The 23,984-nt window shown below is 43.7% G+C and overlaps 1 protein-coding gene across 1 annotated transcript in view; it reads left to right on the plus strand.

The window, feature by feature from the left end:
• Positions 1 to 23,984, plus strand: part of uimc1 (ubiquitin interaction motif containing 1) — a 78,310-nt gene that overhangs the window by 21,017 nt on the left and 33,309 nt on the right. Inside the window, exons 3-4 of the mRNA XM_063054884.1 lie at positions 5,930 to 6,018; positions 16,918 to 16,994. Of these exons, the coding sequence (XP_062910954.1) occupies positions 5,930 to 6,018; positions 16,918 to 16,994 (166 nt within the window). The remainder of the gene's footprint in view (positions 1 to 5,929; positions 6,019 to 16,917; positions 16,995 to 23,984) is intronic.

Below are 23,984 nucleotides of genomic sequence, written 5' to 3' on the forward strand. Positions count from 1 at the left end.
CCCATCCCTTACCACCCATCTCCCTCCTGGCATTTATCCTTGTAAGCGGAACAAGTGCTACACATGCCCTTACACTTCCTCCCTCACCAACATTCAGGGCCCCAGACCGTCCTTCCAGGTGAGGCGACACTTCACCTGTGAGTCGGCTGGGGTGATATACTGCGTCCGGTGCTCCCGATGCAGCCTTGTATATATCGGTGAGACCCGACGCAGGCTGGGAGACCATTTCGTTGAACACCTACGCTCTATCCGCCAGAGAAAGCAGGATCTCCCAGTGGCCACACATTTTAATTCCACGTCCCATTCCCATTCTGATATGTCTATCCACGGCCTCCTCTACTGTCAAGATGAAGCCACGCTCAGGTTGGAGGAACAACACCTTATATTCCGTCTGGGTAGCCTCCAAACTGATGGCATGAACATTGACTTCTCTAACTTCCATTAATGCCCCACCTCCCCTTTGTACCCCATCTGTTATTTATTTATTATTATTATTAATTTTTTTTCTCCCTCCTTCTTCTCCCTCAGTTCCTCTCACTATACTCCTTACCCATCCTCTGGGCTTCCCCCCTCCCCCTTTCTTTCTCCCTAGGCCATGATCCTCTCATATCCCTTTTGCCAGTCAACTTTCCAGCTCTTAGCTCCATCCCTCCCCCTCCTGTCTTCTCCTATCATTTTGGATCTCCCTCTCCCCTTCTCATTTTCAAGTCTCTTACTAGCTCTTCTTTCAGTTAGTCCTGACGAAGGGTCTCGGCCTGAAACGTAGACTGTACCTCTTCCTAGAGATGCTGCCTGACCTGCTGCGTTCACCAGCAATTTTTATGTGTGTTGCTCAGTATTGAATAAATATTTTTGAATTGGATTATTATCTATAGACTAGAGTGGAATTTTTCTTATCGCTATGGTATAAAAGTAGTCGTTTTGTGCTAAGGCACAATCTTGAGACCCTCTGTTGTTCAAGTTGTAAGACCCTTTGTCACTGTTCTGTTTCTCTTCTCTTTGTCCTATGGGTCCTCTATAAAACGATTATGAAGGAACAAGGTTTACGCCTCATTCCTGACTTAGAACCATAGAACCATCGAACATTACAGCACAGAAGCAGGCCTTTTGGCCCTTTTTGGCTGTGCCGAATAATTTTTCTGCCTAGTCCCACTGACCTGCACCTGGATCATATCCCTCCGTACACCTCTCATCCATGTATCTATCCAAGTTTTTTTTAAATGTTAAAAGTGAGCCCACATTTACCACTTCATCTGACAGCTCATTCCACACTCCCACCACTCTCTGTGTGAATAAGCCCCCCCTCACAATGTTCCCTTTAAACTTTTCCCCCTTTACCCTTAACGCACGTCTGTTTTTTTTTCTCCCCTAGCCTCAGTGGAAAAAGCCTGCTTACCTTCACTCTAACTGTACCCATCATAGTTTTATATACCTCTATCAAATCTCCCCTCATTCTTCTACACTCCAGGGAATAAAGTTCTAACCTATTCAACCTTTCTCTGTAACCTTATTAGTATCCTTCCTGTAATTTGGTGACCAAAGCTGCAAGCAATACTCCAAATTTGGCCTCACCAATTCCTTATAAAACCATACCATAACGTTCCAACTCTTATACTCAATACTTTGATTTATAAAGGCCAATGTACCTAAAGCTTGCTTTACGTCCCTATCTACCTGTGACTCCACTTTTAGGGAATTTTGTATCTGTATTCCCAGATCCCTCTGTTCTACTGCACTCCTCAGTGCCCTACCATTTCCCTTGTATGTTCCACCTTGGTTTGTCCTTCCAAAGTGCAATACGTCACACTTGTCTGTATTAAACTCCATCTGCCATTTTTCAGCCCACTTTTCCAGCTGGTCCAAATCCCTCTGCAAGCTTTAAAAACCTTCCGCACTGTCCACTACATCTCCAATCTTTGTATCAGCAGCAAATTTGCTGATCCAATTTACCACATTATCATCCAGATCATTGATATAGATGACAAATAACAATGGACCCAGCACTGATCCCTGTGGCACACCACTATTCACAGGCCTCCACTCAGAGAAGCAATCCTCCACTACCAATCTCTGGCTTCTTCCATTGAGCCAATATCTAATCCAATTTTCTACCCCTCCATGTATACCTAGCGAATAAATCTTCCTAACTAACCTCCCATGTGAGACCTTGTCAAAGGCCTTACTGAAGTCCATGTAGACAACATCCACTGCCTTCATCCACTTTCCTGGTAACCGCCTTGAAAACTCTAATAGATTGGTTACACATGACCTACCACGCAGAAAACCATGTTGACTCTCTCTAATAAGTCCCTGTCTATCCAAATACTTGTAGGTCCTATCTCTTCATACTCTTCCAATAATTTACCTATTACCGAAGTCAAATTTACCAGCCTATAATTTCCCGGATTACGTTTAGATCCTTTTTTAAACAACGGAACAACATGAGCTATCCTCCAATTCTCCGGCACCTCACCCGTAGATACTGACATTTTAAATATATCTGCCAGGGCCCCTGCAATTTCAACACGAGTCTCCTTCAAGGTCCAAGGGAATACCCTGTCAGGTCCTGGGGATTTATCTACTCTGATTTGCCGCAAGATAGCAAGCACCTCCTCCTGTCCAATCTGTATAGGTTCCATGACCTCACTACTTGTTTGCCTTATTTCCATAGACTCCATGCCAGTTTCCTTCGTAAATACTTCTCAAGGAACCCTGGATATAAATACCAAAATCCATCAGCGCGCTGTCCCATTGACCACAATTCTGTTGGTTTAAAAAATAGTAGGACAGGTCCACAATCTGAGATCTTAAATTTGGGCCAAGTTCATTTAAAGACGTTAGGTAGGAGCTTATAGATCTCCTTTGCATGAGAATGTTTGCAGGTCGAGGGACTTCTGACAAGTGGTAGGCTTTTTAAAAATTGGATATCAAAAGTTCATGGAGGGCATATCCCTATATGGGTGAAGGGAGCAAGTACCTGTTCGGATGCAACTTGAGCGGGAGAAGCGTAAGTCGCAGGTATCAGTATTGCAATGGAATAAAAGGGATTACAGAGGCACGAGAGAGGAGCTTGCCCAGGTGGATTGAAGGACAATACTGGTGGGGATGATGACAGAGCAGAGATGGTTGAATTTTTCTGGCAATAGTTCACAAGACGCAGAATAGGTATGTCCCACAGAAGAAGTGGTTCTCAAGCGGCAGGGGTAGGCAAGCGTGGCTGACAAGGGAAGTTAAGGACTACATAAAAGCCAAGGAAAAGCCATATAAAGTAGCAAAAGTAAGTGGGAAGTTGGATGATTGAGAAGCTTTTAAAATCCAACAAAAGCCAACTTAAATAAAAAGCTATAAGAAAGGAAAAGAACAAATATGTGGTTAGACTAGCCAATAATATAAAGCAGGATACTAAAAGTTTTTTTCATTTATTTTAAGAGTAAAATGGAGGTGAGAATTGATACTGGACCACTGGAAATGATGCTGGTGAGGTAATAATGAGGGACAAAGAAATGGCTGATAAACTTAATGGGTACTTCGCATCAGTCTTCACTGTAGAAGACACTAGCAGTGTGCTAGAGGTGCGTGACTGTCAGGAAGCAGGAGTGAGTGCCATTACTACAGGTTGACCTTCACTAATCTGGCACCATTGGGACCTGAGGAGTGCCGGATTAGTGAAAATGCCGAATTACAGAAGGATCACATTAAGCAACAGCTAACCTTCACTAATCCGGCACCATTGGGACCTGAGAAGTGCTGGATTAGTGAAAATGCTGAATTACAGAAGGATCACATTAAGCATAATTGGTGCCGGATTATCAAAGGAACCGGATTACAGGTAGTCGGATTAGTGAAAGTCGACCTGTATTACAAAGGAAAAAGTACTAGGCAAACTCTTAAGGTGGTCCTGAGCCAGATGGACGACCTCCCAGATTCCTGAGAGAGGTTGCTGAAGAGATAACGGATGCATTGTTCATGATCTTTCGGAATCACTTGATTCTGACATGGTCCCGGAGGACCGGAAGATTGCAAATGTCACTCCACTCTAAGAAGGAAGGAAGGCAAACGAAATAAATTTGTAGGCCAGTTAGCCTAACCTCAGTGGTTGGGAAATTGTTGGGAGTCTGTTATTAAAGATGAGGTTTCGAGGTACTTGGAGACTAATAATAAATTAAGTCAAGGTCAGCATGGTTTCTGTGAAGGGAAATCTTGCCTGACAAATCTGTTAGAATTCTTCGAGGAAGTAATAAGCAGGGTGGACAAGGGAGAGGTAGTGGATGTCATTTACTTGGATTTTCAGAAGGTATTTGATAAAGTGCCACACAAGAGGCAACTTAACAAGATAGACTCCTATGGAGTTATAGGAAACATTCTGGCATGGGTAGAGGAGTGGCTTACAGGCAGCAAGTGGGAATAAAAGGGACCATTTCTGGTTGGCTGCCAGTGATTAGGGATGTTCCTCAGGGAGCAGTATTGGGAACGTTACTTTTTACATTGTCAATGATTTAGATAATGGAATTGATGGCTTTGTGACAAAGTTTGTGGATGATACGAGATGGGTAGAGGGGTAGGCAGTGCTGAGGAAGCAATACGGTTGCAGCAGGACTTAAACAAATTAGAAGAATGGGCAAAAAAGTGGCAGGTGGAACAGTGTTGGGAAATGTATGATAATGCATCATGGTCAAAGGAACAATAGTGCAGACTCTTGCCTAAATGGGGAGAAGGTTCAGAGGAACTTGGGAGTCTGTGCAAGACTTTCAGAAGGTTAATTTACCAGTTGAGTCTGGTAAAGAAGGCAAATCCTATGTTGGCATTTATATCAAGGGAAACAGAGTATAAAGGCAAGGAGATAATGCTGAGGCTTTATAAGACATGAATCAGGCCACACTTGAAGAATTGTCAACAGATTTGAGCCCCATATCTCAGAATGGATGTGTTGTCATTGGAGAGAATCCAGAGGGGGTTCACAGGGATAATTCAAGAATGAAGGGGTTAACATATGAGGTGGGTTTGGCAGCTTTGGGCCTGTACTCAGTGGAATCTAGAAGAATGCAGGCGGATGGCATTGAAACCTACAGAATGTTGAAAGGACTATATAGGGTAGATGTGGAGATTTTCCCTGTGGTGGGGCTTTCCAGAACTAGAGGTCACAGCCTCAAAACTAAAAAGTGACCTTTTAGGTTTGGAAAAAATTTTTAGTCAGAGAATGGTGAATGTGTAGAATACATTGCCACACACTGTGGTAGAGGCCATGTCTGTTGGTAGTTTCCTGTTCAGTCAGGGTATCAAAGGATATGGTGTGAAGGCAGGTGTAGGATTGAGTGGGATCTGGGATCAGCCATGATAGAACGGCAGAGCAGATTTGATGGGCTGAATGGCCTAATTCTGCGTCGATGTCTAATGGATTCAGGTTCAGGCCAACAGCAGTGATCCATGTCGATGCTTAGGGTTATTATTGTGCATTACTGCTGAACACTATAGATGTTCACAGCAAGAGTTGCATGACACACATACTCTCTACCTCACAGCAGCCCCTTCATATCCACCCTTTTCACATACCTTCCCCCACACAAACCCTCATATACACCCTTTCACAAGCACCCCTGCTTCATGCACTCTGCATATACACCATCACCCACACACATACACACTCTCGCACACACACGCACACACACAGCACCATCTCTGATTCCAGTACTAGCTTCAGCAGCATCTCAGAACCCACTCAACAGAGCAGAATATCCTTGATCCTGAGGAACTGACCAATGGAGAAGCCTTATTTAGATTTTGAGAACGAATGGACAGGGCATATCTGGAGGTGTGGGGGCCTGCTGTTAATGAAGAGCAGGCACTATTGTGTGGGTGAGCTGCACCTTGGGTCTCTTTGAGGGAAGGCTGGTTGTGCACTTTTGCTAACACTTCTTTTCATTTGCTACAGTGAAGATGAGGCTGAGGGCAGCAGAGGCACTAGTTCTTGTGCAAGTCCACATGTTCACCCAGAGGCGGCTGTGCTGTTCATTGGCACAGGTAGGTATAATTGCTTTGTGGGCTATATCTTGTTGATGTGAAGGTTAGCTGTCTGAATAGTCAGTTCCTTGGGAGCTGACTGTTTTCAGCTATGTAGAAACAGTAACAACTCCCTCAGTTTTTACCTTATCTTTCTTGCTGGTGTTGAGAGGAGTGCAAAAGAGCAGGTCGCCACCAGCATCAAGTCTACCTAACATTGACCACAAAAGTAGCCCACTTCTGTCGAGCTGTTTCTGTGTAGTTACAATGTGTGGAAAATTGTCCAGGCTTGTGCTGTTCACATAAAGCAGTTTGGTCAGTTATTCTCCATTCACCAGTGTAGCGATAGGAACAGGCTGTTCAGTAGGCAGGTCATGCTAGGCATCATCGTCGTTGTGGCTGTCCCTCGAGGTCGAGGATGATGGTCTTCGTTCTGTTGATCTACTTACGGGCTTTCAAGTGGCTTATGAGCCCAATCTTGGCTTTGAAAGTTCTTCCGCATTCAGGACAGGTAGTTCCAGATGGCAGATCGGGCTTTGGTTGTTGCTGCCTCTCTTTCCATTCTCTTCTCTTTTCTTCTAATTCTGCACATCTGTTGGCTTCGAAAGTTGCTGTTCCTTCTCGGATGAAAGCTTGCCAGAGTTTCCTGTCCTTGGCATTGGTTTCCCAATTGTTGATGGCGATGTTACATTTCTTCATGTTGGCTTTTAAAACGTCTTTGAATCTCTTCTGTTGTCCGCCTCTTTTACGTTTGCCTTCTTTAAGCTGGGAGTAGAAGATTTGTTTTGGCAGACATTCGTCTCTCATCCGGACAACATGACCGCTCCATGTTAGTTGGTTCTTGTTGGTTCTTCAATGCTTGTTGTTTTTGCTTCATTTAGCACACTGACGTTGGTTCTTCTATCTTCCCAGCTGATATATAAGATATTTCGAAGACAGCGTTGATGGAACTTTTCAACTGCCTTCAGATGTTGTCGGTATGTTGTCCAGGTTTCTGATGCATACAGGAGCTTTGGGATTACCACTGCTTTGTACACTAACATTTTGATGTCTGTTCGGATGTCACGATATTGAAAGACTCTTGTTCGGAGATGTCCAAAAGCTGTTCCAGTGCATTTAAGATGATGTTGGTTCTCGTCATTAAGCTCGACATTGGAGGAGAGGTGACTTCCAAGATACGGAAAGTGGTCCACGTTTTCCAGGGTTGTTTTGCCAAGTTGAATTGATGGTTCTATCCGATTTGTCTCAGTTGGTGATGGTTGATAGATGATCTGAGTCTTGGAATTGATGGTAGGTCCAAGTTTCGTGTATGCACAGTTGAAGGCAGTCAGAATCTGTTGTAGGTGGTTTTCTGAAAGAGCTGCAACACTGTTGTCATCTGCGTATTGGAACTTGATGAGGGAACTCATGGATGTCTTCGTTTTGGACTTGAGACGGGCAAGATTGAAAAGTCTGCCATCTGTTCTGTAGACAATTTCGATTCCTGGGGGTAGGTCGTCCTTGATAATGTGGATGATTATCACAATGAAGATGGTGAACAAAGTTGGGGCAATCACGCATCCATGTTTTACTCCTGATCGAACTTGAAAAGGCTTACAGTTACTGTTGCTGACCATGACTGTGGCAAGCATGCCATCGTGGAGGAGTCTCAGAATTCGAATGTACTTTTCAGGGCATCCATAGGTGGATAGGACAGCCCATAGGAGTTCTCTTGATACTGAGTCAAAGGCTTTGGTGAGGTCGATGAATGCCATGTACAAAGGTTGAAGCTGTTCTTGACATTTTTCTTGTAGTTGTTGCATTGTGAAGATCATGTTGATTGCTCCATGTGATGGTCTAAAACTGGCTTGTGTCTCCGGTAGGATCTTTTCAGCTAAAAGCTTGAGCCAGTTGTTCCTGATGCGAGTGAGGATCTTTCCTGCTGTTGCTGATGGAATTCGCCTTTCCTTTTGTAGATGGTAACAATTTCTGAGTGTCTAAAATCTGCTGGTACGTCTTCATTTATCGAGATCTTGATGAGAAGTTGATGCAGTTGATAATGAAGCGGGTCACCTCCAATTTTGTAGACCTCGGCTGGTATTCCATCGAGTCCAGCAGCCTCGTTGTTTTTCAAGATTTTGATGGCTTCCTTGACTTCTTCAAGTGTTGGTACAGGTGCACGTTCCTTGATCTGAAATTCTAAAATCCGAAAAGCTCCAAAAACCGAAGTTTTTTTCGCCAACAGCTGACGTCACTCGGGTGTGATGTGGTAGCACTAGCAGAGGCCGCCAGACATCAGTTGTGACTCAGCACCTGTACTGGTTACATGTGCATTTGCTGTTCACTGATATTTTGTGTTCACTGTTGACTTTGTTGACTTTGTGTTGAATTTCACTGTGAAAATGTCAAAAAGAGCTGCAGAGACCTCTATGGGTAACAATAAGAAAAAGAGAAGGAATCTTCTCTATCAATAACGCAGAAAGTGGAGTTATTGCAGAAGCTTGATCATGGTGTGTCTGTGTGGCGTCCAACTGAAGAAAATAGTGTTCGGAACTACCACTGTATATGATTTAAATAAACAGAAAGACAAGTTACTGAAGTTTTATATTGACAGTGATGTTCCACATTTATTCCAATAAGTCATTTACCATGTGTTTGATTCTGTTTGTTTGAAGCTGTATATTTTTATGTTTTATTGATTTTGTTGGAAATAAAATTTCTTCTTGTCATTATTTCCTAAACAATGCAGTATAACAATTATTTACATAGCATTTACATTGTATTAGGTATTATAAGTAATCTGGAGATGATTTAAAGTATACGGGAGGATGTGTGTAGGTTTGGTGTACTGCTGGGTCCTAAAATCCTCCGCATTGAGACATGTTAAATAAGGGACTTGAGCATACATGTTTTTTGGTATCCGGTGGGGGGGGGGGGTGCGTCTCTGAAATCCGAATAATTCTGAATTCCGAAATGCATCTGGCCCCAAGGATTTCGGATAAAGGATTGTGGACCTGTATTTTGCTTAGGGAGTCGTCAACGGGCTGTTTTGGAATGTTGTTAATCACATTCCTGTCAAATGAGACGGTTTGATTTAGAAGATCTTCAAAGTGCTCCCTCCATCTAGAATTGATGTCAGCATTGCTCTTCAGGATGGTTGAACCATCTTTGCTTTTGAGAGGGGCTTGACCTTGAGTGGATGGGCCAAAAATAGCTTTAGTTGCGTTGAAAAAGCCTCGAGTGTTGTTGGGGTCTGCTAGTTGTTGGATTTCTTGAGCTTTCTTCCTCCATCATTGGTTTTTCAGGTTTCGAGTACTCTTCTGGACTGCGGCCTTGCATTCCTGATAGCGTTTCCTTTTGGTAGCCGATTGTTGGTCATTTTGTAAGGTGATGAAAGCTTTTCTCTTTTCGTCGATGAGTTGTTGGAGTAGTTTGTCGTTATCGTCGAACCAATCCTGATGTTTTTTCGTCTTGAACCCAATTGTTTCTTTGCAGGAGGTGATGATAGCATTCTTCAATTGATTCCAGTGTTCTTTTACAGATGGTGGGATTTGTTGAGGCAGTTGTTCTTGAAGATTTTGTTGGAACTTCTGTACATGGCTGATGTCATGAAGGATGTCAACATTAAATTTCAATAGTGTTCTGATTTTGGTGTTTCCTTTCGGGCCGAATCTTCATTCTCATGGTGGACGAGATGAGTCCAGCACTCGTCGGCACCAGTAACAGCCCTTGTTATCAGTACATCTTGTTGGCCCTGAGATCGTACGATGATGTAGTCGATGAGGTGCCGGTGTTTGGAGCGTGGATGCTGCCAGGAGACTTTGTCCCTGTTTTTCTGGCGAAATAGGGTGTTTGTAATCACCATGTTGTGTTCAGCACATTTGGTGAGGAGGAGTGTTCCATTGGCGTTGACCTTGCCAATTCCTTCCTTGCTTATTATTCCAGTCCAGAGCCTATGATCGTTCCTGACTCTGGCATTGTAAGTCTCCTAAGAGAATGATCTTGTCGTTGTTGGGAACAGAGGAAAGGACGTGGTCAAGTTGGGCGTAGAAGTTCATCTTTACTTCATCTTCATTGTCCAGAGTTGGAGCATAGGCGCTGATGATGGTGGCGTGTTAGTTCTTGACAAGTTGGATTCGCAGAGTCATGAGACGTTCGTTGATTCCCAGTGGTTGCTCTGTCAGCTTCTGAAGTAGGCTGTTTCGGATGGCAAAACTTACTCCATGGATCCTCGGTTGTTCAGGATCAAGTCCTTTCCAGAAAAAAGGTGTATTGACCTTGCTCTTCCTTTAGTTGCCCTTCTTCAGCTCTGCGGGTCTCACTCAGAGCAACAACGTCAAAGTTGGAGTTCCCGGGCAACACAGGCAGTTCACCTGTCTGGTCGGTCTGAGTTTGGGTTATCCATCAGAGTTCGTATATTCCAGGTTCCAAATTTCATAGTTTCACTTCTCGATGTTTTTCGACCGCATGATGGTAATCCCTCTGGATGCAGCTTTCCAGACAGGATGAGGTGAAGCAGACTATTTTTAGGGCACCTTTTCTACCCCCTTCCCAGTTCAGGGTGAGCAGAATGGATCCTAAATAGGGCTGCTCAGACGTGAATACTGCTGCCGAACAACTTTCCTGCTTCTGTCCAAAAGTTGAGCGACTGAATCAAGTATTCACCACTTTCGTGCAGGTTCTTGACTAGCAGCTTCCAGCCATCACATTGCCTGCTCCTGTCGCCCTCTCCCGATTGCCGAAAGACTTGAAGAAGTGGCCCACAGAGCGAAGATGCCTGTGCGTGTATTTGTTTAACATGTACTTGATGTTGCACTCCAAGAAGCACACGATACTTCACAAATCAACCAACTGATTCCAATGGAATGGAAACCACGATGACTGGAGCTGATGGATTTGTTGCAGCCTTCATCTGCCTTCACAGCCGTTGAGTTCGAAGTAACTTCGTCCGCCTGTTCCACCGCTGAGGTCTTGGTTAGATTGTTCTTTGTCAGGGATCTCACCCTCGACCTTACCGCCATGGGTGACCCTACCAGGAGCATAGCTCCAGACGGCATTGCTCTCGGGCTCTCAAGACCATACAAGCTTCTCTGCCGCGACAAGGTGACAATTCATGGAGAAGCTAGGCATCACATTTGGTCATTTGGTGTCTAACTTTGCTGTGAAGAGAGTTCAGTAAAGGTTCACCATGCTAACAGGCTCTTGAACCAGAAAAGATCATTTTAATCACTTCAATGCTGAACTGATTCCACAACCTATGGACTCACTTTTAAAGAGTTGAAAATTCGTGTTCTCAATATTTATTGCTTATTTATTATTATTATTATTATTATTATTATTATGTTTTTTCTCTTTCTTTGATTGTTAGTCCATGTCTCTTGTATGCAGTTTTTCATTGATTCTATTGTGTTTCTTTCTATTTACTGTGAATGCCTGTAAGAAAATGAATCGGGGTGGTATATGGTGACATATATGTACCTTGATAATGTTTACCTTGAACTTTTGAATATTGAGTTTTGAGAATTAGGAGAACAGGACTAGAGTTATGAAGAACGAGAAAGCATTCTTCTCATTGAAACTTATAAAATCTGGAAGGGACTAAACAAACTAGACTTTTCCTGATGGTGAGGAAATCCAGAAACAGGGATGATGACATTGGAAGGAAATCCACTTCAGACTGAGATCAGAACAGTTTTCTTCATCCAGAGTGGTGAACCTGTAGACTTTATAGCATTAAATAAATTAAATAAGAATAATTAAATATATTCAGGAAGGAGCTAGATATAATCTTAATGGATGAAGTAATTTGGATGGAGAAAAGTGAAACAGGTCAGTGAATTTGGATGGTCAACCATACTCAGGTAAACTAATGGAGTAGGCTCAAAGTGCCGATGGCCTACTGGTTTCTCTGTTTACTATGCTGCTACAGTAAGTGCTGTTGCTCAGTGGTGTTGTCTCAGTTTTGATTATTGGGCACGGCACTTAGTGGTTAGGCAAGTGCGTAGTGTGTACCAGCCACAAAGTTCTCTGCAGCAACTTGCCAGGACCTCCACTTAAATTCACAACCTCAACCACCTTGAAGCAAAGTTATTTGCCAAGTTGGATGTTGATGTTAATAATTTCTGACCTGCTTTCATTACCATAGATAAGAATCCTGGAACACATTTGCCCTTACTGCTGTGGGAATACCAGACATCCCACCTCTCCCAGAAGTTCCGGGAGTCTCCCGCATACTAATAGTGGCTCCCTGATGCCCGCAATGTCCTGGAAATTGATTTTTTTTTGAGAGCGAGCATGAGAGAATGCACGAGAAAGAGTGAGAGAGCGAGCGCAAGAGCAAGAAAGCAAGCGCGAGTGTGAGAGCGAGAGCAAGAAAGCAAGCGCGAGTGAAAGCGACCACGAGAGGGAGAGTGAGAGCAAGAACGAGAAAGCAAGCGCGCGCGAGAGAGAGCGAGAGCAAGAGCGAGAAAGCAAGCACGAGAGAGCGCAAGTGAGAGCGACCATGAGCGAGGGAGTGCGCGTGTGCACGAGAGAGAGCAAGAGCGAGAGAGTTCTAAAAAAAAGTCCGAGTGGCAGAGTGTTCCAAAAAAAGAAAATATAAAACGTACGTCACCCCAGACCACACTAAAGTGTACCCCTGCCTAATAGGGGTCAAAATAATGACAGTGTTGTTCGCTGCACTGTTTGCAACAGTGACTTTTCTATTGCCCATGGTGGGTTAAGACTGTACAAGACATGTTGAGGTAAGCTTAACAGGTGTCATTTGTTCATTAGCATAGCTAACGTTATTTAAACTAGCTGGCTGCCTGCTAAGGAGCTACTCTATTGCAGACATCCCACCCCTCCCGGGAGTCTCCTGCAAATTGATGGTTCTACCTCCCTGAAATGAGTTTTTGCAAGGTGGGATGTCTGGAATACCTTTATATCAATTATTTTCATTACCATCCATTTTACCTACCATGGGAGATTTCTGTGATCATCTTGGTAGCAGTATACAATCCACCTCAGGCCAATGTCAATCAGGCTTTAGATGATCTGAGCAATGGGATCAACATGCACAAAACAGCACACCTTAATGCCTTATGATCGTTTTGGGGGATCTTAACCAGGCCAGTCTGAAAAAAAATCACTAAACAATACCGTCAACAGATCACTGGCAAAGCTAGAGGAAGCAACACACTAGACTATTGTTACACTACAATCAAGAATGCCTACTATGCTATTCCACACTTTCTCTTCGGGAAGTCTGATTACCTGGCTGTACTTCTACTGCCTGAGTATAGCAGAGACTGAAGACTGCAGCTGCAGTAGTGAGGATTAAGAAGATATGGACAAGGGAAGCACAGGAGCACTTACAGGACTGCTTTGAATCTGTCAAGGCTCTGAAAATTTGTGCCAACCAACTAGTGGGGCTATTCAAGGACAGTTTCAACCTCTCACTGCTATGGGTTGAAGTTGCCACTTACTTCAAAAAGGCAACAATTATACCAGTGCCGAAAAAGAATGGTGTGAGCTGCCTCAGTGATTATCGCCCAGTAGCACTCACATCTACAGTGATGAAAGGCTTTGAGACGCTGGTAATTACTAGACTGAGCTCACGCCTCAGCAAGGACCTGGACCCACTGCAATTTGCCTGTTGTCGCAATAGGTCAATGGCAGACGCAATCTCAAAGGCTTTTCAGACGGCCTTAGACCACTTGGCCAATACAACGCTTACGTCAGGATGCTGTTCATCGACTATAGCTCAGCATTTATCGCTATCATTCCCACAATCCTGATTGATAAGTTACAGAACCTGGGCCTCTGTTCCTCCCAATACAATTGGATCCTCGACTTCCTAACCAAAAGACCACAATCTGTGCTGATTGGTGATCATATCTCCTCACTGACGATCAACACTGGTGTATGTCAGGGGTGACCACTGCTCTCCTCTCTCTATATCCATGACTGTATGGCTAGGCATAACTCAAATACCATCTATAAATTTGCTGACCATTGTTTGTAGAATCTCAGATGGAGACGAAAGGGAGAACAGGAGTGAGATATGCCAACTCGGGGAATGGTGTCTCAGCGACAACCTTGCACTCAACGTCAGTAAGACGAAAGTGCTGATTGTTGGCTTCAGGAAGGGTAAGACAAAGGAGCACGCACCAATCCTCATAGAGGGATCAGAAGTGGAGAGAGTGAGCAGTTTCAAGTTCCTGGGTGTCAAGATCTCTGAGGACATAAACTGGTCCCAACATATCGATGCAGATATGAAGAAGGGAAGACAGTGACTGTACTTCATTAGGAATTTGAAGAGATTTGGTACGTCAACAAAAACACTCAAAAAGTTCTATAGATGTACTGTGGAGAGCATTCTGACAGGCTGCATCATTGTCTGGTACGGAGGGGCTACTGCACAGGCCTGAAAGAAGCTGCAGAAGGTTGTAAATTTAGTCGGCTTTATCTTGGGTACTAGCCTACAAAATATCCAAGATATCTTCAAGGAGCAGTGTCTCAGAAAGCCAGCATTCATTATTAAGGGCCTCCAGCACCCAGGGCATGCCCTTTTCTCACTGTTACCATCAGGTAGGAGATACAGAAGCCTGAAGGCACACACTCAACGATTCAGGAACAGCTTCTGCCCCTCTGCCATCCGATTCCTAAATGGACATTGAACCAGTGAACACTACCTCACTTTTATAATATGTATTATTTCTGTTTTTGCACTATTTTTACTTTATTCAATATACGTATGCTGTAATTTATTTACTTATTATTATTTTTTTTTCTTCTTCTATATTATGTATTGCATTGAACTGCTGCTGCTAAGTTAACAAATTTCACGACATGCCAGTGATAATAAACCTAGGTATTAGATTAGTGGATTGAAAACACATTTGAATTCACCTGTCTGTGGGACTGCAGTAGAGCAGCATCCTGGACCACTTGACCCTTTCACACCATTAACCTGGCTTCAGTGACTCCTGATAACCTTTCTTCATAATTTGAGGAATTTTTTTTCATCAAAGCTTAGGTTTTGTCAAGAGCCAATTGAACTAAAAGATTACACCATTCCCTTTTCCACTGTTTTCATGTGACCTGAGCTGTAGTAATACAGGTGTCCCCCGCTTTTTGAACGTTCACTTTACAAAACCTCACTGTTACGAAAGACCTACATTAGTACCTGTTTTCACTAACAGAAGGTGTTTTCACTATTATGAGAAAGGCAGCACGTGCCCCGAGCAGCCGCTGTCCCCCGGATTCGGAGCAGCATTCTTGGCGGCATTGCTTAAACACAAGCCTGTGAGCAGCCATGAGCGAGATGAGTTCTAAGGTATCAGAAAAGCCTAAAAGAACTCGTAAGGGTGTTACACTTAGCGTAAAACTAGACATAATTAAGCGTTTTGATCATGGTGAACGAAGTAAGGACAAAGTGAGTTTGGCTTGTGGAAGCTGATAAGCATGATGTTGAAGAGGTTTTGGCATCCCATGACCAAGAACTGATAGATGAAGAGCTGATGCAATTGAAAAAGGAAGGGATAACAATCGAAACCGAATGCAGTAGCGAACTGAACGTGAAGCAACTGCGTGAGATTTGCGCTGCAATGATAAAGTACGACTTTAATTTTGAAAGGGTACGTAGGTTTAGGGGAAATTTGCAGGATGGTTTGAGTGCTTACAAAGAACTGTATGATAGAAAATTGGGCGATGCTCAGCAGTCAAGCAAGCCTTCCAAATCAGCCACAGCAGACGACGAACCTCGACCTTCGACATCGAGGCAGGCAGTCATAGGAGATGAGCTGCCTGCCCTAATGGAAACAGACAATGATGAGATGACACCCTAGTGTCCCACCACCCAAACCCGCAGGCTGCGGACAGATACCGATTCGCGGAGAATGCAGCGATAGCCGGGACGCATCCGGCACATCTTTAAGAAAAAGGCCGAAATAAATGTACTAATTAATTAGGTGCCGCCTGATACGTAATTGTCGGCCCAGATCAGAGGCGACGCAATTGGCAATTGCCTCTGATCTGGCCCGACAATTACGTGTCGGGCGGCACCTAATTAATTAGCTTGTTTATTTCGGCTTTTTTCTTAAAGATGTGCTGTGTGGCTGCCGGCTACCGCTGCATGCTTCGCGGCAATATTTCGGTCGGCGGCCTGGAGGGTGGGGGCCACTGCACCACCCCAGCCTGTGACGACTCAGCCTAACACACCATCATCAGTGTGCTCTGCGCTGTCTTTCCGATTCCTGTAAGTGATACTACACTGTACATACATTATTTCTACTTTATATAGGCTGTGTATTTTTATGTGTTATTTGGTATGATTTGGCAGCTTCATAGCTTAAAGGTTATTGGAGAGAGTGTTTTGCCAAGAGCGCTTGCGCCGTGTTTCTGCTGAGAGTGTTTGCATGAGATTTTCGCTACAGAGAACAGTGCAGCAATGATTGTGGAAAAGTATTTCTACTTTATATAGGCTGTGTATTTATCATATCATTCGTGCTTTTACTATATGTTACTGTTATTTTAGGTTTTATGTGTTATTTGGCATGATTTGGTAGGTTATTTTTGGGTCTGCGAACGCTCACAAAATTTTCCCATATAAATAAATGGTAATTGCTGCTTCGCTTTATGACATTCCAGCTTATGAACCGTTTCATAGGAACGCTCTACCTTTGGATGGCGGGGGAAACCTGTATTTTCCATTTGGCTTTTTATTGAGTTTATGATCTCAGTCTTGAAAATAACACATTTTCCATGGTCCCTGCCTGGGATGAATGGAATGGGGTAGTGCAAAAGGAAGGGCATGTGAAAAATCCCAAGGCATTACTGGGTGAACGTATTGAGCACTTCTTGTGTTATTTCTATTGCTGCAGTGTGACTTGGTGTGTTATCTTGGGGTAAGTAATGAAGACTCTGAAAAAGTGACAGAAGTATTTATTTTTACTGCAGAAACACAGCAAAGCTCATCTGAAGAAATGTATACAGTGAGTGAAACTCCTCGGGGATCTGTTAGTGATTCAATACAGGTGAGTTTGGCAAGAGGACTTGTCAGTAGTACTTTGCTATCTTATCTTTTCAGCTGTGCTTCTCCAGCTTCAGCCTTGCTTTCAATGAGATCACATCATGTAGGAGGCCCCCAGCGGAAGATGAGCACCCATATACAGTATCATAGAGTTATACAGCATGGAGAAAGGTCCTTCGGTGTGATTCGTGCATGCCTGAGCTAGTCCCATCTTAGAATTTCTTAGCCATGTACCTGTCCAAATATCTTTCAAATATTGTAATTACGCCTGCCTCTTCCACATCCTCTGTCTGCTCATTCCTCACATGTACCACCCCCTATGTGAAAATCCTTTACTCAGGTTTTCTTGGTCATAGAGTCATAGAAAGGTACAGCACAGTAACAATACAGGGCCTTCAGCCCGTGCCTCTAGTCTGTGCCTACTCCCACCCACCTGCGCTGGGACCAGAGCTCTCCATACCCCTACCATTCATGTATGTGTCCAAACTTCTCTTAAACATTGAAATCGAGCTCACATGCACCACTTCTGCAGACAGCTCCTTCAACGCTCTGAGTGGGATTGGGAACTCCATTTACATGCTCCTCTGGGACCCCAGCTTTGAGCATCACTAAAAACGTTTTGTTATGGGACATGCGGAATCACCCACTCCCCAACTGCTGATCCAATTTCCATACCTGGCTATGTGCATCCTTTTCTACATACTCTAAATCTTGTAATAATTGAATCACTGTACTTATAGGATGACCAACGGCTGGTGCTATTAAAGACAGGGATATTTCTTTTATTGGAGAAGCTGCGATAACCACAAGTCCTATCATTCCAGAAGTTAATTACACATTCTCTGGCAATTAGCACTATCACTGTTTAATTCTGTGATAAGAGTCCACTGGCGTAGAATTCTAGTTCCCCTCTCTACTGGACTCTATTCCACATGTGGTTTTAAATTTCATTCAGTAAGAATGGGATACCTAAGTTTACCTGCTGCTGTTACTTGAACCCACAGTGATGCGTCCTTCTCAGGGAAAGCAAGCAGCTTTCTCAGGGCGTTATTGATTGCGTATTGGGGCAGTAGGTTCTCTAAATTACCCATCCGTCTGTTTGATAGGAAGACTCCAGTACCCCTCTCATCCTATATCCTCAATAACTACGTGGCCAAACACTCCTCAGACTTTTGTCTGTACCTAACCCTTAAGCTTGCTAATTCTTTACCGGAGCATTCTCTGATTTTTTTGGTTGTCTCGAGGGTGCCCAGTGTACCATCCCCTACTCATTCCTGAGCTGCCTCCTCCTCTCCCTCATGAGAGGAAGAAGCCATAGGCCGATGCCCCCATGGCGGGCGTGGGAATGCATGATCATAAAGGAGCGCTCGATCATTTTGAGGATTAAACCAAAGGTATACACTACCCTCTGTCCCTCATTTTCATTATCCAGCTAGACATCCTCATCCCCTAGCCCCACAGTAGAATCATTGCTGTGCCTCATTATGACTCGAACCTTAACAGGGTCGGGCTGCCAACCAGCTGGACAAACATTCTGTGTTCTTATCCTCTAACATTGCAGGGGAAATCGTGCTTGACTAATCTTCTGGAATTTTTTAAGGATGTAACTATGAAAATGGACAAGGGAGAGCCAGTGGATGTGGTGTACCTGGACTTTCAGAAAGCCTTTGATAAAGTCCCACATAGGAGATTAGTGGGCAAAATTAGGGCACATGGTATTGGGGGTAGAGTACTGACATGGATTGAAAATTGGCTGGCTGACAGAAAGCAAAGAGTAGCGATTAACTGGTCCCTTTCGGAATGGCAGGCGGTGACCAGTGGGGTACCGCAGGGTTCAGTGCTGGGACCGCAGCTGTTTACAATATATATTAATGATTTAGATGAGGGAATTAAAAGTAACATTAGCAAATTTGCCAATGACACAAAGCTGGGTGGCAGTGTGAAATGTGAGGAGAATGTTATGAGATTGCAGGGTGACTTGGACAGACTGGGTGAGTGGGCAGATGTATGGCAGATGCAGTTTAATGTGGATAACTGAGGTTATCCACTTTGGTGGTAAGAACGGGAAGGCAGATTATTATCTAAATGGAGTCAAGTTGGGAAAAGAGGAAGCACAACAAGATCTAGATGTTCTTGTACATCAGTCACTGAAAGCAAGCATGCAAGTACAGCAGGCAGTGAAGAAAGCTAATGCCATGCTGGCCTTAATACCAAGGGGAATTGAGTATAAGAGCAAAGAGGTCCTTCTGTAGCTGTACAGGACCCTGGTGAGACCACACCTGGAGTACTGTGTGCAGTTTTGGTCTCCAAATTTGAGGAAGGACATTCTTGCTATTGAGGGAGTGCAGCGTAGGTTCACAAGGTTAATTCCCGGGATGGCGGGACTGTCATATGTCGAAAGATTGGAGCGACTGGGCTTGTATACTCTGGAATTTAGAAGGCTGAGAGGAGATCTTATTGAAACATATAAGATTTTTAAGGGATTAGACACGCTGGAGGCAGGAAGCATGTTCCTGCTGATGGGTGAGTCCAGAACCAGAGGCCACAGTTTAAGAATAAGGGGTAGGCAATTTAGAACGGAGTTGAGGAAAAACTTTTTCACCCAGAGAGTGGTGGATATATAGAATGCTCTGCCCCAGGAGGCTGTGGAGGCCAAGTCTCTGGATGCTTTCAAGAAAGAGATGGATAGAGCTCTTAAAGATAGTGAAATCAAAGGTTATGGGGATAAGGCAAGAACTGGATACTGATTGTGGATGATCAGCTATGATCACAGTGAATGGTGGTGCTGGCTCGAAGGGCGGAATGGCCTGCTCCTGCACCTATTGTCTATTGTCTCACCTCATCTCAGCAGTCAACTTCCCATCTCTTTACTTCATTCCTCCCCCTCCAGGTTTCACCTATCAGCTGTTGGTTCTCTCTCCTTTCCCACCACCTTATAAATCTACTAAAACTTTTTCTTCAGTTCTGTCGAAGGGTTTTGGTCTGAAATGTCGACTTTACTTCTTTCCATAGATGCTGCCTGGCCTGCTGAGTTCCTCCAGCATTTTGTGTGTGTTGCTTATTCATAGTGCAAGAGCTTTAGATGGGACAGAATTTACTGCATGCATCCAGGAGGGTTTCTTAAATCAATGTGTAAATAGGTCAACAAGAGGAGGGGCTGTACTAGATCTGGTGTTGGGTAATGAGCCTGGCCAAGTGATTGACCTTTCAGTGGATGAGCAGTTAGGGGACAGTGACCACAACTCCTTAAGCTTTAAGATAGCTGTAAATAAGGATAAGTATAGACCTTGCAGGAAGGTATTAAATTGAAGCAAGGCAGATTAGGGTTCATCAGGCAGGAAGTAGAAGAGTTGATTGGGAACAGCTGTTTATTGGTATGTCCACATGTGACCTGTTGAGGGTGTTAAGGACAAACTGCACAGAGTACAAGGTAGGTATTTTCCAGTCAGAAGGATGACAAGGTAAGAGAAATGAATTTAGTCAAGCAGGAAAAAGAAAATCATGTAAATCTTAAGAAGCTAGAATTAAACAAATCCTTGAAGATTATAAAGAAACAAGTAAAAAACTCGAAAGGAATTAGGAAAGCCAGGAGGGGCCATGAAATATATTTATTATTAAAGTATGTATACTATATATGGCTTTGAGATTTGGCTCCTTATAGACACCAGAAAGAAAAGAAACCAAATAGAACAATTTTAAAAAAGACAGACTGTGCAGAAAAATAAACAAATTGTGCAACCAATAAATGTAAGCAAATAATATCCAGAACTGAAGTTCACAAAAGTGAGTCCACAGCCACGAATAGTCATCACTGCAGCCGACACAGAAGCTTGTTGGTTGCTGGCCACAGGTTCAGTTCAGTGCAGAGGTGTGTAAACCTTGTGGAGCAGTGAGCTGAACACCAGCCGGTCCCTCTCCTGTGGTCCTAACACCCTGACTTTTGAATCTGGGTCAACACTCAAGTTGGTCAAACCTTGGGTCATTCCTCACTCTTGGGCTTGGGCACTGCTGCTTCGATATGTTTTCAGGCCCGGCTCTGCTGCTGCAATTCAGCCCATACGAAACCTTTCCAGTCTGGCCCAGTCCTTAAATCGGACAAACAGCTGTGTGGTGGAAAAAGTACAACAGCGCCTCTTTCACCTCAGATGGTTGAAGAAGTTTGGCATTAATCCCCAAATGCTAAGGTCTTTCTACAGGAGCACAATTGAGAGCATCCTGACTGGCTGCATCACTGCCTGATATGGGAACTGTACTTCCCTCAATCACAGGACTCTGCAAAGAGTGGTGCGGACAGCCTAGTATATCCGTAGATATGAACTTCCCACTATTCAGGATATTTACAGAGACAGGTGCATAAAAAGGGCCCAAAGGATCATTACGGACCCAAGTCACCCCAACCACAAACTGTTCCAACTGCTATCATCCAGGAAACAGTACCGCAACATTAAAGCCAGAACCAACAGGCTCTGGGACAGCTTCTTCCACCAGACCATCAGACTGATTAATTCACACTAAAACAATTGTATTTCTATGCTCTATTGACTGTCCTGTTGTACATACCATTTATTATAAATTGCACATTGCACATTCAGACGGAGACATAACATAAAGATTTTTACTCCTCATGTATGTGAAGGATGTAAGAAATAAAGTCAATTCAATTTATGTTGTTCCCTTTCCTTGTGCCCAGGCCCCACTTGATTTGGCTTATACCTGCCACACCACAATCATCCTGCACCTTCAAGACTTCACTTCACTGTGCAAAAATACAAGATCATAGAAGCAGTTCAAAATTTGAACTCCGAAAGGGAAGTTATAGGCTATTGATTACAGTGATTGTTTCCAAGAAGAAGTGTGATGAATGAAGAGTTAATAGTTTTGTTTGCTACCAGCAAGTTGTCGCTGTTCTTCACCAGTGCCATCTTATACTGGAAGTTAGAAAAATCCTTAGCAAAGTCATTGGCAAGTGGGATTAAGGAGAATCTCAAGGCATTCTATCCATACTTTAAGAGCAAAAGGATTACTAGGGAGAGGATAAGACCACTTAATGATAAAGGAAGGAACATTTGATTGGATGTAGAGGATGTGGGTGAGAGCTTTAATGAGGTATGTTACATCAGTATTTACCTGAAAGACGTGGAGGAAAGGGAGATCGTAACTGAGCATATTGATATGCTGGTGCACTTCAGGTAGAAGGTACTGTTGGGTTCCTTAAAATCGATAAATCCCCAGAGCCTGATGGGATATATTTCAGGTTATTGAGAAAAGCAAGAGATGAGTTTGCTGGGGCCTTGACCAATATCTTCATGTCCTCTCTAGCCATAGGCAAGGTCCTAGAGGACTGGTGAGTAATTAATCTTCCATTATTCAAGAAGGGAACCAGGGATTATTCTAGAAACTGTAGACTGGTGAGTTTCAAGGAAAAATACGTGTCAAAAGGGCAACGTTATGGTCATAGGGGATTTCGATAAGCAGATAGATTGGCAAAATTAGGTTGGTGCTGGATCCCAAGAGGGGCCTCTGAGATGGTATTTTAGAGCAGTTCATGGTTGAGCCCATTTGGGGATCAGCTATTCTAGACTGGGTGTTGTGCGATGAACCAGAATTGATTAGAGAGCTTAAGGTAAAGGAACCCTTTGGAAAAGTGATCATAATATGATAGAATATACCTGCAATTGGACAAGGAGAAGCTAAAGTCAGGTTATCAGTATTACAGTGGGGTAAAGGGAATTACAGAGGCATGAGAGAGGAGCTGACCAAAGTTGATTGGAAGGGGACACTGGCAAGGATGACAACAGATAACTACTGAGGTCTGTGTTGGGACCGATTCTTTTTATGTTTTGATTTGGGTGACAGAATTGATGACTTCGTGACCATGTTTGTGGACAATATGAAGATGGGTGTAGGGACAGGTGGTATTGAGGAAGCAGAGAGGCTACAGAAGGACTTAGACAGATTAGGAGAACGGACAAAGGAGTGACAGATGGAATACAGTGTCGGGAAGTATATGGTCATGCACTTTGCTGGAAGAAGTAAAAGCGTAGAATGTTTTCTAAGTGGAGAGAAAATTCAACAATCTGAGGTGCAAAGGGACTTGGATGTCCTCCTCCAGGATTCCCTAAAGATAAATTTGGAGGTTGAGTTGAGGTTGGGGAAGGCAAATGCAATGTTGGCATTCATTTCAAGAGGACTAGAATAGAAAATTAAGGGTGTAATGTTGAGGCTTTATAAATCATTGGTGAGGCCTCACCAGGAGTATTGTGAGCAGTTTTGGGCCCTTATCTAAGAAAGGATGTGCTGATGTTGGAGAAGGTTCAAAAGAGATTCATGAAAAATATGAGGAGCTCTTGATGGCTCTGTGTGTATACTCACTGAATTCATAAGAATGAGGGAGGATCTCATTGAAGCCTATCGAATGTTGAAAGGCCTTCATAGAGTGGATGTGGAAAGGATGTATTCTATGGTGGGGGAGTCGGAAGACCGGGGGAAATAGGGGGATGTCCATTTAGAATGGCGATGAGGAGGAATTTCTTTAGCCAGAGAGTGGTGAATATGTAGAATTCATTGCCACAGACAGCTGTTAGGTATATTTAAGTCAGAGATTGATAGGTTCTTGATTAGTAAGGGCATGAAGAGTTATGGGGAGATGGCAGTAGATTAGGGCTGAGAGAGAATCCGATCAGCCACGGTAGAGGAGACTTGATGGGCTAAATGGAGGCATGGTAGTGTAGTGGTTAGCAATACAGGAGACCAAGGTTCATTTCCCATACCATCAGAGTTTGTATGTTCTCCCTGTGGTTGCGTGGGTTTTGTCCGGTGGTCCGGTTTCCTTCCACAGTCCAAAAAAGTACTGGATGTTTGGCTAAAGCATAGGTGATTGCTGAGCAGCGTGGCTTGAAAGGCCAGAAGGGCCTACTCCACATTGTATCTTAAATAAATAAATCTGCTTCTATATCTTATGGTCATATGGTCTGAAATGTCTCAGGGTTCACAA

This window comes from Mobula hypostoma, chromosome 7 (genome assembly GCF_963921235.1).
Source record: "Mobula hypostoma chromosome 7, sMobHyp1.1, whole genome shotgun sequence".
NCBI lineage: Eukaryota > Metazoa > Chordata > Chondrichthyes > Myliobatiformes > Myliobatidae > Mobula > Mobula hypostoma.